The sequence below is a fragment of the Nyctibius grandis genome, chromosome 22, assembly GCF_013368605.1.
Source record: "Nyctibius grandis isolate bNycGra1 chromosome 22, bNycGra1.pri, whole genome shotgun sequence".
Classification (NCBI taxonomy): Eukaryota; Metazoa; Chordata; class Aves; order Nyctibiiformes; family Nyctibiidae; genus Nyctibius; species Nyctibius grandis.
This window is the reverse complement of record NC_090679.1, coordinates 7360689-7375632: the sequence shown is the minus strand read 5'-3', so window position 1 is coordinate 7375632 and position 14944 is coordinate 7360689. Positions and strand designations below refer to the sequence as shown.

The window sequence follows — 14944 nt, the reverse complement described above, 5'->3', positions numbered from 1 at the left end:
ACCTGCGCAAGCAGCTTGCCCTGCAAACAGGGGCATGGAGTTCAATGTCTGTTCTGATCCAAACCCTTGGTTCACCCAGCAGTAAGTGAGGAGAAAGACAAGCGTGTCTGTCCTCACTGGGAAAAGAGAAGGAAGAGACAAAACACCCACCAAAAAAGTACCAGGGAGGTTCAAGGTTTCTCTGTGAGAGGACAAAATCACTCTCCTCTTGAGCAGTGCTTTATTCATGTTGGTATTTTGTAATTGTGATATGGACGGAGGAGGAGGACTGTTGCATGTTGATTATACCGAGGCTTGATGTATGACTGTGAGAGTGCTGCTGCTTCTACATGTTAAGGGAAATCCTGTAAACTGGGAGCAGATCTTCAAGGTAACTTCTTCCTGCATCACCTTTCCTGCATTGTTTTTTCTTATGGAGAGGGTCTGTAATAATGTCTTAATTTTCTGCAGTCTGTTCAATCCCAGGCCAAACAGATATGAAGCAAAATTAAGTGGTGCTTGCAAGCTTATTCCTTAATACCAAACAGAAGCTGATTACACTAGAAACGGCTGGCATTGGCACACTTGGCATGTTTGACCAGGAGTTTACAGGTTCTCCGTACTGTAAGTGTGGGCTTTGAGCAGTGTATTCATTTATTTTTGTTTTCTTAATGTAAATTTGAAACGACCATTGCCGGGTTTGTGAGTGTAAGGTAGTAGAGAGTTAGAAGTAGTTTGTGTTTTACAGTAAAATAGGCTACCAGGTTTACAATAAATTTAGAGCACTGTAGAATATAGGGCATCAAGAAGCTTTCTGTTTTCTTTTCCTATAATCGCTATTGATCCATAAAGTAATGTGATATTTTGTGTCGCTCACACATTTTTAAGAGTCAAATGCCTGATGACAGAAAACAATAAAACCTGCTTGGAACTCCCTCGGGTGAGTGTGCTGTCTCCAAGATCACTTGTCACAGTCACCGATGAGGAAATAGCCACCCCAAAAATAAATCCATCCGTGCCTTTGGAGTGGATTTTATGTAGGGGCAATCAGCGTGACATGGAATGTGGGCCGATCTCAGAAGCCGAAGCGAGGCAGAAGGGGCTTTTCTGAGCCAGGAAGGAGGACCCCGGCAACTACAGGCTGGTCAGCCTCACCTCCATCCCTGGAAAGGTGATGGAGCAGCTCATTCTGGACGTCATCTCTAAGCATGTGGAGAAGGGCATCAGAAGTAGTCAACTTGGAGTCACCAAAGGGAAATCACGCTTGACCAATCTGATGGCCTTCTATGACGACATGACTGGCTGGGTAGATGAGGGGAGAGCAGTGGATGTTGTCTACCTTGACTTCAGCAAGGCTTTTGACACTGTCTCCCATAACGTCCTCATAGGAAAGCTCAACAGTGTGGCTTAGATGAGTGCACAGTGAGGTGGATCGAGAACTGGTTGAACGACAGAGCCCAGAGGGTTGTGGTCAGCGGTGCTGAGTCTAGTTGGAGGCCTGTGGCTAGTGGTGTTCCCCAGGGGACAGTACTGGGTCCAGTCCTGTTTAACTTATTCATCAATGACCTGGACGAAGGAACAGAGTGTACCCTCAGAGAATTTGCTGATGACACCAAACTGGGAGGAGTGGCCAATACACCAGAAGGCTGTGCTGCCGTTCAGCGAGACCTGGACAGGCTGGAGAGCTGGGCGGAGAGGAACATCATGAAGTTCAGCAAAGGCAAGTGTAGAGTCCTGCACCTCGGGAGGAATAACCCCACGCACCGGTACAGGTTGGGGGCTGATCTACTGGAGGGCAGCTCTGCAGAGAAGGACCTGGGTGTTCTGGTGGACAAGAAGTTCCCCATGAGCCAACAATGTGCCCTTGTGGCCAGGAAGGGCAGTGGTGTCCTGGGGTGCGTGAGGAAGAGTGTGGCCAACAGGTCAAGGGAGGTTATCCTGCCCCTTTACATGGCCCTGGTGAGGCTACATCTGGAGTACTATGTCCGGTTCTGGGCCCCCCAGTTCAATAAAGATAAGGAGCTACTGGAGAGAGTCCAGCGAAGTGCTACAAAGATGATCAGAGGGCTGGAGCATCTCTCTTATGAGGAGAGGCTGAGAGAGCTGGGGCTGTTCAGCTGGAGAAGAGCAGACTGAGAGGGGATCTTATCAACAATTACAAATACATTGGTGGAGGGTGTCAAGGGGATGGGGCCAGACTCTTCTCAGTGGTGCCCAGTGAAAGGACAAGGGGCAATGGGCACAAGCTGAAATATGGGAAGTCCCATCTGAATATGAGGAAAAACTTCTTCACTGTGAGGGTGACAGAGCACTGGAACAGGCTGCCCAGGGACGTTGCATATATATCTCTGGAGATATTCAAAACCCGCCTGGACACAACCCTGTGCAACATGCTCTAGGTGAACCTGCTTTGGGTGGGGGTTGGACTAGATGATCTCCACAGCTCCCTTCCAACCATTAAACATTCTGGGATGCTGTGACCCAAGGTGAAGTCCGAGAGATGCTGCCCCCAGCCCCTTCACGAGGGCTCCCAGCCTCAGAGGTCGTGAATCGGGGGAACAATCTCGGTCCATTCCAGAAACCCGCCCGAGAATTACTGCGGGGACCTACATGGCGATCGCTGCCGTGGTTCATGGCCCAGCTCCCTCTGGATGCTGGACACCTGTAACGAAGCTCTTCTCAGCTTGTGTCTGTTCCCTGCTGCCAAGGGTTATGTTGCAACGAAGCAAATAGACCTTCGTCTGCCAGAGGTGCCAAGACCCAGGAGCACTGGCAAGGGCACAAAGCAAAGGGATTCCAGGTGTCACTGCTGTTTCTGCATGACATGAAAGAGGAGAGAAGCCACGTTCCCAACGCATCTCCTGCTGCACTTGGCCTACAGTTGGTTTTAGATCAAGCTTCTGTGTTGGAGATAATGACAGGAACTTGAGAGATCGACAAACCCCTGGAAGGGGAGAAAGGAAGAGCGAGCTCACCTGGCCTTTGCTGTCAGCCTTTTAGTTTCTGTCACACTTCCAGGTCCAAGGGAGTACGAGGAAACAACCAAAAAAGGCTGCATCTGTAAAGTCCTCTAGTAGCTAAAATTCTGGTTGTTACTATCTGCTACTGATACAATCACGAAGTCTTTACTTTAAAACAAATGAAGGCATCAGCGAATTGCTAGGACTGCACCTGGTGAGTACTGTTTGACAGTATCAGCCTTTTTAGGAAACAAAAATAAGGGGGGGAAACACCCAGGAAATTAAATGAAAGGTATCAATGCGAAGGAGGATAGAATACTTTCTATATATGAAAATAGCGTCATTCCTTTTATAGTAAAAGCTGAATTAATATTGTTTGAACCAAAAATAAGTACTGCAAGCTGTATTTTGTTTTCCCGTCCTTTTCTACTTCTGAAGGCGGAGTTACTGAATGCCTTCTTTGCCTCTGTCTATACTGCTGGAGGCTGTCCTGAGGAGCCCCGGACCCCTGAGGCCCCAGAAGAAGTCAGGATAAAGAGGAGTCTGTCTTGGTTGGGTCAGGGACCAGTTAAGCAATCTGGACATCCATAAATCCATGGGCCCTGATGGGATGCGCCCGCGGGTGCTGAGGGAGCTGGCGGAAGTCATTGCTAGGCCACTCTCCATCAGCTTTGCTAAGTCGTGGGCAACGGGAGAGGTGCCTGAGGACTGGAGGAAAGCAAATGTCACTCCAGTCTTCAAAAAGGGCAAGAGGGAGGACCTGGGTAACTATAGACCGGTCAGCCTCACCTCCATCCCTGGAAAGGTGATGGAACAACTTGTCCTTGGTGCTATCTCTAGGCACATCAAGGATAGGGGAATCATTAGGGGCAGTCAGCATGGCTTCACCAAGGGGAAATCATGCTTAACCAACTTGAAAGCCTTTTATGAGGACATAACCCGGCGGATAGATGATGGTAAAGCTGTGGATGTGGTCTATCTCGATTTCAGTAAAGCGTTTGACAGTGTCCCACAGCATCCTCGCAGCTAAACTGAGGGAGTGTGGTCTGGATGATCAGGTAGTGAGGTGGGTTGTGAACTGGCTGAAGGAAAGAAGCCAGAGAGTGGTGGTCAATGGGACAGAGTCCCGTTGGAGGCCTGTATCTAGTGGAGTCCCTCAAGGGTCGGTACTGAGACCAGTAGTATTCAATATATTCATTAATGACTTGGATGAGGGAATAGAGTGCACTGTCAGCAAGTTCGCTGATGACACCAAACTGGGAGGAGCGGCTGACACACCAGAAGGCTGCGCAGCCATTCAGAGAGACCTGGACAGGCTGGAGAGTTGGGCGGGGAGAAACTTAATGAAATATAACAAGGGCAAGTGTAGAGTCCTGCATCTGGGCAAGAACAACCCCATGTATGAGTACAAGTTGGGGAGAGACCTGTTGGAGAGCAGCGTAGGGGAAATGTCCTGGGGGTCCTAGTGGACAGCAGGATGACCATGAGCCAGCAGTGTGCCCTTGTGGCCAAGAAGGCCAATGGCATCCTGGGGTGTATTAGAAGGGGTGTGGTTAGCAGGTCGAGAGAGGTTCTCCTCCCCCTCTACTCTGTCCTGGTGAGGCCGCATCTGAATATTGTGTCCAGTTCTGGGACCCTCAGTTCAAGAAGGACAGGGAACTGCTAGAGAGAGCCCAGCGCAGAGCCACGAAGATGATTAAGGGGGTGGAACATCTCCCTTATGAGGAGAGGCTGAGGGAGCTGGGTCTCTTTAGCTTGGAGAAGAGGAGACTGAGGGGTGACCTCATTAATGTTTATAAATATGTAAAGGGCAAGTGTCATGAGGATGGAGCCAGGCTCTTCTCAGTGACATCCATTGACAGGACAAGGGGCAACGGGTGCAAGCTGGAACACAGGAGGTTCCACATAAATATGAGGAAAATGTTCTTTAAAATGAGGGTAACTGCACACTGGCACAGGGTGCCCAGAGAGGGTGTGGAGTCTCCTTCTCTGGAGACATTCAAAACCCGCCTGGACGCGTTCCTGTGTGATATGGTCTGGGTAATCCTGCTCTGGCAGGTGGTTGGACTAGATGATCTTTCGAGGTCCCTTCCACTCCCTGACATTCTGTGTGATTCTGTAATTCTGTAAGAGGAAGGCTGGTCTTGGGGGCAGCTGTGCGCATCTCCAGCACGTTGTGTGTGCATTTACAGGAGCTCGCCGCGGGTCCGCAGGAGCAGTCACGGTGTCGGTTGATCCTCAGGGCTGGTGATGAGTCCCTGACCCTGGAGTTTTTATCCGGTCTCCGGCAGGGGTCCTGGCTCGCACGACCAGGCAGCGCTCAGGACCCCTTGCTCTCCCTCTTCCCTATCAGACCCTTTCTGATAACGTATTTGTTTTCCTTCCCGTATCGTTTACAAAGTTTCTGGATGAACCCCTTGGAGTTTACACTTGAATAGTTCCCTTAATGGCCCATCGACGGGTGTCCTTAGATCCCTGCGCTTTGCTGTTGTCTCCGTTAGCTCCTGCTCGTTAGTGTTTGTGTATCTGGGGGTTTAATTAATGAGCTCTCCTGTTTGTTTCCTTGCCTTTTGTGTTAAATAGCTGTTGGCCGTGTGTCCTTACACAGGTGCGGGAGTTCAGCTTTGATCTCTGAGCACAGGGACCTTTATTTCTAAGCTTGTGCGGTAACATCAGGGTGCGCAGGCGGCAGGGGAGGACACTCCCGTCAATTAAGGAGAAAAGCGTGAGAGTCGTGTGTCCTTTGGGCGAGGTGTGATACACAATGTGAAGACAACAGCATTAGGATGATGTGTCCTAGAACAGCACTATCATTCTAAGGTGATGGTGAGCTTAGGGTGAGGGTGAAGCGTTTGCTCCAGGGCCTTTCCCTGGAAGCTCTCTGGCACCAGCTCCCATATTCAAGAGCGGTGCTTCTCTGACCCGCCCCACTTGCTGATTGTCCTGTGCTGATTAACAAGTGGAGAAGAGAAGGAAAAATGCCACAGTGCATCCTGAGGAAGCAGCAGCTCTTGCAATGCCTACACAACACGGAGGAAATCCGAGAGCTGTGTATGAGGAGTTCCCGGTTGCGAGCTGGGAAGGGATACCCAGAGCAGCCTGCTTCCGAGCGAAGAGAGCATTTACACTGGACTTTTTGGCTTCCGTTTTAGCACGGAGAGTGCAGGTTCAAGCTGCAAAGTCCATAGCAGCAGCGCTGTCCCGACAGAGAAGGCAGAGGATCTATTCCGCCTTGCGACACTGGGTGGGGATGTTGGCCACGGAGAGGCAGGTTCCTGTGCCCGCCCCGGCTTTGCAGGCACAGGCAGACAAAAAAAGCCGTGAGAGCTGCTCGGGAAGGGCGGAGGAGCGCGGAGTCGGGAGGCTCGGGGGCTTTTCAGACCCCCTTACCCCGGGATTCCTGCCAAACACCGCTCTGCCTCGGACGCTGCTTCACGATGCTGGGACCCGCGGAGGCCGGGGGATGGCTTTTCTGCAGAATAAGGGCGTGCGGGAGACGGAGCGGAGACAGCAAGAGGCAAGTGATGGTGTTTATTCTGTGCGTTTGCGTGTGTCAGAGCGGGACCGAAAGGCTCCGCTACTCTGTGGCGGAGGAAATGGAGAGGGACTCGTTTGTCGCCGATATTGCGAAGGAGCTGGGGGTTGCTCCGAGCCAGCTGGCAGCTCGCAAGGCCCGCGTGGTGTCCGAGGGGAACGAGCAGTTTTTCCGCCTCAATCCGAGCACCGGGGTCCTGACGGCAAAGGAGTCGCTGGACCGAGAGCAGATCTGTCCGCAGAGCGATACCTGCACGCTCTTCTTTAAGATATTCTTTGAAAATCCCTTGCAGCTGATCCGAGGGGAGGTGGAGGTTCGTGACGTCAACGACAACTCCCCCGTGTTCCCGGAGAAGGAGATGGTTTTGGAGGTTCTGGAAACGGCATCTCCCGGGTCCCGTTTTCCCCTGCAAAGCGCCCGGGACAGGGACGTGGGCAGTAACGGTTTGCAGAACTACAGCCTCGCGTCCAATTCGCATTTCTCCCTCGCTCTCGGAGCAGGGGAAGATGGAAGAAAATACCCGGTGCTCGTCCTGGAGCGGCAGCTGGACCGCGAAGAGCAGCGAGAGCTGAATTTAGTGCTCACCGCCAAGGACGGGGGCTCGCCAGCCAGGTCGGGCACGGCTCAGGTGCGCATCGTGGTGCTGGATGCCAATGACAACATGCCAGTGTTCTCTCGGGAGGTCTACGAGGTGCGCCTGGCCGAGAACAGCCCCGCGGGGCAACTGGTGGTCAGAGTGGCGGCCGCGGATCCCGACGAAGGGTCCAACGGGAAAGTGCGGTACGCCTTCACGGAGGCATCGGAGGGGTCCCGGCAGCTCTTCGAGCTGAACCCTGTCACCGGGGAGATTCGGGTCGCGGGCAACCTGGACTTCGAGGAAGGGAAATTTCACGAGATGATGGTGAGAGCCATGGACGGCGGCGGACTCTCTGCGCACTGCAGGGTTAAGGTGGAGATCCTGGACGTGAATGACAACGCCCCCGAGATAGCGCTCACCTCCCTCACCGCCTCCATTCCCGAGGACGCCCCGCCCCGCACCGTTGTGGCCCTGTTCAGTGTGCGGGACCGGGACTCCGGGGACAACGGCAGGACCGAGTGCTCGATCGACGGGGACTTGCCCTTCAGTCTCAGCCCCACTTTTGATAATTACTACGAACTGAGAACAACCGCGGCGCTGGACAGGGAGAGGACGGCGGAGTATAACATCACGGTCACAGCCACGGACTGGGGCACGGCGCGGCTGAGCTCTCGGGAAAACATCTTCGTGCAGATCTCGGACGTGAACGACAATCCCCCGCAGTTCACCCAGGAGCTTTACACCATGTCGGTCACGGAGAACAACAGCCCCATGCTCCGCATCGGCAGCGTGAACGCCACGGACGCCGACGCGGGCAAAAACGCCCTTGTAACCTACGCGCTGGTGCAGCAGGAGGGCAAGGAGCAGCCCGACGTGTCGGTCAACTCTGAAAGTGGGGACGTTTATATCCTCCGGCCGCTGGACTACGAGGAGGTGCGCGCATTCGAGGTGGCGGTGCGAGCCACGGACGGCGGGTCGCCGGCGCTGAGCGCGCAGGCGGTGCTGCGTGTGGTTGTGCGGGACGCCAACGACAACGCGCCCGTCGTGCTGCACCCGCCCCCCGAGAGCAGCGCGGCGGCGGGCGAGCTGGTGCCGCGCTGGGCGCGGGCGGACTACCTGGTGGCCAAGGTGGTGGCGGTGGACGCGGACGCGGGGCAGAACGCGTGGCTGTCGTACGAGCTGGCGAAGGCGACGGAGCCGGGGCTGTTCCGCGTGGGGCTGCACAGCGGCGAGGTGCGCACGGCGCGGGCCGTGGCGGAGAGGGACGCGGCCCGGCAGCGCCTCGTCGTGCTGGTGCGGGACAGCGGGCAGCCGCCGCGCTCGGCCACCGCCAGCCTCGCCATCGCCCTGGTCAGCGGCTTCTCCGACGCCCATTTGCGGGTGAGCGAGGAGGCGCCGGCCGCCGAGCCCGACGGGCCGCTCACCCTCTACCTCATCGGCTGCCTGGCCTGCGTGTCGGCGCTCTTGCTGGCCACCGCCGTGGCCGCCGTGGTGCTGAAGGTGCGGCGGGCCAGGCGGAGCGAGGCCGAGAGCTTGCCCACGTTCCCCAAGGCTCCCACGGACAGTACCGCGGGCTCCCTGCCCCGCAGCTACGTCTACGACGTCTGCTTCGCCGCCGGCACCGTCAACAGCGACTTTCGCTTCCTGAGGCCCCTCCTGCCCTGCTTCCCCGCCGGGCTGCCCCCCGGCGCGGGCGAGCAGCGCAGCTCGGTGTGCTCGCAAGAGGCGGCCACCGTCGGGGAAGAAGGCGACTGGGCTGCAGAGGTGAGTGGCCTGGGCGGGCCGAGGCCATGGGGGGAGAGGGGAGGGAGAAGTGCGGGCGGGGGGGTGTGTCCTCTCACCCCTGGCAGGAAGGACTAACGATGTTTCGGAGATAGTGGAGGAGGAGGCAGTGCGGTGGGAGGAGAGGGCAGAGAGGGTCTCAGAGTCGCTGGCGGGGACCTCCCGGGAGGATCCGGCATGGCTCAGCTGCTCCCCGAGTGCTGACTGACCGCGCCTCTCTGCACCCAGCTCTATGCCCTGAGTATTCGTGTTATGTCAAGTCTTTGCTGTCACCACAAAGGGAGGCATCTGGACCGTGAGAAGATGAGACGTAGAGGGTTGGATGTGTGAGCCACACAGTGGGTCCTGTGCAGGCACTCTGTAGAGCCACTGTGTAGTGGTCCTGTCCAGAATGAACAAGGACTGCGGGGACAACGGTGCAAAGGGCTGTCACATCACTGACACCGTCCCCTGCACTGCTGTTAGGAGCTGGTGCTCGGCGCTGCCAAGCGCCGTTCCCCAGGGTGGTGGCAGTGCTGAACTCAAGCTGTCTGACAAGCTGCTGGAGGCCACGGAGGTGGGCAGCTCTGCCGTTAAGTTCTCTTCCATTTTTGTGGCTTGGATGGACAGTAGTGGCCAAAAAAATGTGGTTATCGGGACTTTACAATGCACCCTCCCAGTCCTTTCCTGACCCAGTCAGGTGATCCCGGACAGTACCAGCACTTCTCTTCCCAATGCTGCTGTGAACTTAAAGCGAGTCATGGCTGAGACGCACTTTAAAGCCCAGCTGTTCACAGAGCGTTGAGGAGACAAGGGGTGATCATTGAAACATCTCTTTCTCTCCTCACTCGCCCACTGAGTCCAAGTTCCCCTTTAACATGGGGTTAGTAGTTTCCGGGGACCCATCTAGCACTTCACAAGAGTCCACAAGATTAACATATATGAGGCTGAAGGTCCACAAGCACCATCTTACAGTCACCCCTTAACATTTTCATATTTCCTGACCACTGAGGACTTGGACTCACTTTACTGCAGGTTCCCAGCACCTCAGTCGCAGTAGCCAAGGGGGAGACAAGGACTCGTCTTGATATATCAACGTTAAACCACATTTACTGTTTGTGAGAAAGTGGTTTCATTTGGGGCTCTTACCCTCTTAAATTACTCCCTCGGACTCATCAAAGGTTTGCAGTCGTACTTTTGTGATGCCCACATTGGAGGATGGTTTCTGGCTTTAGATTGTCCCCGTTCATGTCAAAGACCCACCGCCCTGTCTAACCTCCTCTTTGGCTCTGGTTAGAGAAGAGTGGTGCCACACACACAGTCGTGTAAGACATGTCCCCTCACCTTCTCGCAGGTGCCTGCTTACCCTCAACGCCCAAATGACAACCTCCACTCTCTGTTCGTTGCAGGGCAGAGCTCCCCTCTCCGAAGACACGGGTCCCAGACCTGCGCAAGCAGCTTGCCCTGCAAACAGGGGCATGGAGTTCAATGTCAATTCTGATCCGAACCCTTGGCTCACCCAGCAGTAAGTGAGGAGAAAGACAAGCGTGTCTGTCCTCACAGGGAAAAGAGAACGAAGAGACCAAACACCCACCAAAAAAGTACCAGGGAGGTTCAAGGTTGCTCTGTGAGAGGACAAAATCACTCTCTTCTTGAGCAGTGCTTTATTCATGTCGGTATTTTGTAATTGTGATATGGATGGAGGAGGAGGACTGTTGCATGTTGATTATACCGAGGCTTGATGTATGATTGTGAGAGTGCTGCTGCTTCTAAATGTTAAGGGAAGTCCTGAAAACTGGAAGCAGATCTTCAAGGTAACTTCTTCCTGCATCACCTTTCCTGCATTGTTTTTTCTTATGGAAAGGGTCTGTAATAATGTCTTAATTTTCTGCAGTCTGTTCAATACGAGGCCAAATAGATATGAAGGGAAATTCAGTGGTGCTTGCAAAGTTATTCCTTAATACCAAACAGAAGATGATTTCACTAGAAACGGCTGGCACTGGCACACTTGGCATGTTTGACCAGGAGTTTACAGGTTCTCTGCACTGTAAGAGTGGGCTTTGAGCAATGCATTATATTTTTTGTTTTCTTAATGTAAATTTGAAACGACCATTGCCGTGTTCGTGAATATAATGTAGTAGAGAACTATAAGTAGTTTGTTTTTCACAGTAAAATAGGCTAAGAGGTTCACAATAAATGTAAAGCACTGTAGAATATAAGGCGTCAAGAAGCTTTGTTTTCTTTTCCTTAATCGCTATTGATCTATAAAGTAATGTGATCTTTCCTGTCCCTCACACATTTTTAAGAGTCAAATGCCTGATGACAGAAAACAATAAAACCTACTTGGAACTCCCTCGGGTGAGTGTGCTGTCTCCAAGATCACTTGTCACGGTCATCACCGAGAAAAAGCCACCCCAAAAATAAATCAATCCGTGCCTTTGGAGTGGATTTTATGTAGGGGCAATCAGCGTGACCTGGAATGTGGGCTGTTCTCAGAAGCCGGAGCAAGGTGGAGGGGCTTTTCCGAGCCAAGCTGAGGTCCGAGAGATGCTGCTCCCAGCCTCGGAGGTCGTGAATCGGGGGAACAATCTCGGTCCATTCCAGAAACCCGCCCGAGAATTACTGCGGGGACCTACATGGCGATCGCTGCCGTGGTTCATGGCCCAGCTCCCTCTGGATGATGGACACCTGTAATGAAGCTCTTCTCAGCTTGTGTCTGTTCCCTGCTGCCAAGGGTTAAGTTGCAGAGAAGCAAATACACCTTCCTCTCCCAGAGGTGCCAAGACCCAGGAGCACTGGCAAGGGCACAAAGCAGAGGGATTCCAGGTGTCACTGCTGGTTTTGCATGACACGAATGAGGAAAGAAGACACGTTTCCAACGCATCTACTGCTGCACTTGGCCTACGGTTGGTTTTACATCAAGCTTCTGTGTTGGAGATAATGACAGAAACTCGAGAGATGGACACGTCCCTGGAAGGGGAGAAAGGAAGAGCGAGCTGAGCTGGCCTTTGCTGTCAGCCTTTTAGATTCTGTCACACTTCCAGGTCAAAGGGCGTAAGAGGAAACAACCAAAAAAGGCTGCATCCGTGCAGTCCTCTAGTAGCTAAAATTCTGGGGCATCCTAAAGTCAACCCTGGTTGTTACTATCTCCTACTGATACAATCACGAAGGTTTTTCTTTAAAACGAAGGCATCAGTGAATTCCTAGGACTGCACCTGGTGAGTACTGTTTGACAGTATCAGTGCTTTCAGCAAACAGAAATAAGGGGGGGAAACAGCTAGGAAATCAAAGGAAAGGTATCAAAGCGAAGAAGGATAGAATAGTTTCTATATATTAAAATAGCCTCGTTCCTTTTATAGTAAAAGCTGAATTAATATTGTTTAAACCAAAAATAAGTACTGCCAGCTGTATTTTGTTTTCCCGTCCTTTTCTTCTGAAGGCGGAGTTACTGAATGCCTTCTTTGCCTCTGTCTATACTGCTGGCGGCTGTCCTGAGGAGCCCCGGACCCCTGAGGCCCCAGAAGAAGTCAGGATAGAGGAGGAATCTGTCTTGGTTGGTGAGAGCTGGGTCAGGGACCAATTAAGCAACCTGGACATCCATAAATCCATGGGCCCTGATGGGATGCACCCGCGGGTGCTGAGGGAATTGGTGGAAGTCATTGCTAGGCCACTCTCCATCAGCTTTGCTAAGTCGTGAGCAACAGGAGAGGTGCCTGAGGACTGGAGGAAAGTGAATGTCACTCCAGTCTTCAAAAAGGGCAAGAAGGAGGACCCGGGTAACTATAGACCGGTCAGCCTCACCTCCATCCCTGGAAAGGTGACGGAACAACTTGTTCTTGGTGCTGTCTCTAGGCACGTCAAGGATAGGGGAATCATTAGGGGCACTCAGCATGGCTTCAGCAAGGGGAAGTCATGCTTATCCAACTTGATAGCCATTTATGAGGACGTAACCCGGTGGATAGGTGATGGTAAAGCTGTGGATGTGGTCTATCTCAATTTCAGTAAAGCGTTTGACACGGTCTCCCACAGCATCCTCACAGCTAAACTGAGGCAGTGTGGTCTGGATGATCGGGTAGTGAGGTGGATTGTGAACTGGCTGAAGGAAAGAAGCCAGAGAGTGGTGGTCAATGGGACAGAGTCCCGTTGGAGGCCTGTGTCTAGTGGAGTCCCTCAAGAGTCGGTACTGGGACCAATAATATTCAATATATTCATTAATGACTTGGATGAGGGAATAGAGTGCACTGTCAGCAAGTTCGCTGATGACACCAAACTGGGAGGAGTGGCTGACACCCCAGAAAGCTGCGCAGCCATTCAGAGAGACCTGGACAGGCTGGAGAGTTGGGTGGGGAGAAATTTAATGAAATATAACAAGGGCAAGTGTAGAGTCCTGCATCTGGGCAAGAACAACCCCATGTATGAGTACAAGTTGGGGAGAGACCTGTCGGAGAGCAGCGTAGGGGAAATGTCCTGGGGGTCCTAGTGGACAGCAGGATGACCATGAGCCAGCAGTGTGCCCTTGTGGCCAAGAAGGCCAATGGCATCCTGGGGTGTATTAGAAGGGGTGTGGTTAGCAGGTCAAGAGAGGTTCTCCTCCCACTCTGCTCTGCCCTGGTGAGGCCGCATCTGGAATATTGTGTCCAGTTCTGGGCCCCTCAGTTCAAGAATCACAGAATCACACAGAATCACAGAATGTTAGGGGTAGGAAGGGACCTCGAAAGATCATCCAGTCCAATCCCCCTGCCGGAGAAGGATTACCTAGACCATAAGGAGGACAGGGAACTGGTAGAGAGAGTCCAGTGCAGAGCCACAAAGATGATTAAGGGGGTGGAACATCTCCCTTCTGAGGAGAGGCTGAGGGAGCTGGGTCTCTTTAGCTTGGAGAAGAGGAGACTGAGGGGTGACCTCATTAATGTTTATAAATATGTAAAGGGCAAGTGTCATGAGGATGGAGCCAGGCTCTTCTCAGTGACATCCATTGACAGGACAAGGGGCAACGGGTGCAAGCTGGAACAAAGGAGGTTCCACATAAATGTGAGGAAAAACTTCTTTACAGTGAGGGTAACTGAACACTGGGACATGCTGCCCAGAGAGGGGGTGCAGTCTCCTTCTCTGGAGACATTCAAAACCCGCCTGGACGCGTTCCTGTGTGATATGATCTAGGTAATCCTGCTCTGGCAGGGGGTTGGACTAGATGATCCTTCGAGGTCCCTTCCACTGCCTGACATTCTGTGTGATTCTGTGATTCTGTAATTCTGTAAGAGGAAGGCTGGTCTTGGAGGCAGCTCTGCGCATCTCCAGCACGGTGCGTGTGCATTTGCCGGAGCTGCCGCGGGTCCGCAGGAGCAGTCGCGGTGTCGGTTGATCCTCAGGGCTGGCGATGAGTCCCTGACCCTGGGGTTTTATGTGGTTTCCGACACGGGTCCTGGCTCGCACGATCAGGGAGCGCTCAGGACCCCTCGCTCTCCCTCTTCCCTATCAGACCCTTTCTGATAATGTATTTGTTTTCCTTCCCGTATCGTTTACAAAGTTTCTGGTTGAACCCCTTGGAGTTTACACTTGAATAGTTCCCTTAATGGCCCATCGACGGGTGTCCTTAGATCCCTGCGCTTTGCTGTTGTGTCTGTTAGCTCCTGCTCGTTAGTGTTTGTGTATCTGGGGGTTTAATTAATGAGCTCTCCTGTTTGTTTCCTCGCCTTTTGTGTTAAATAGCTGTTGGCCGTGTGTCCTTACACAGGTGCGGGAGTTCAGCTTTGATCTCTGAGCACAGGGACCTTTATTTCTAAGCTTGTGCGGTAACATCAGGGTGCGCAGGCGGCAGGGGAGGACACTGCCGTCAATTAAGGAGAAAAGCGTGAGAGTCGTGTGTCCTTTGGGCGAGGTGTGATACACAATGTGAAGACAACAGCATTAGGATGATGTGTCCTAGAACAGCACTATCATTCTAAGGTGATGGTGAGCTTAGGGTGAGGGTGAAGCGTTTGCTCCACGGCCTTTCCCTGGAAGCTCTCAGGCACCAGCTCCCATATTCAAGAGAGGTGCTTCTCTGACCCGCCCCACGTGCTAATTGTCCTGTGCTGATTAACAAGTGGAGAAGAGAAGGAAAAATCCCACAGTGCATCCTGAGGAAGCAGC

General features: G+C 53.0%; 1 protein-coding gene across 1 annotated transcript; it reads left to right on the top strand.

Moving 5' to 3' along the window:
• Positions 1–6376: 6376 nt before the first annotated feature.
• LOC137672739 (protocadherin beta-15-like) lies at positions 6377–9041 on the top strand. The gene is made up of 2 exons (XM_068417135.1): positions 6377–8727; positions 8960–9041. Exons 1-2 carry the CDS (start codon positions 6377–6379, stop codon positions 9039–9041), a joined length of 2433 nt encoding a protein of 810 aa, XP_068273236.1.
• Positions 9042–14944: the final 5903 nt, after the last annotated feature.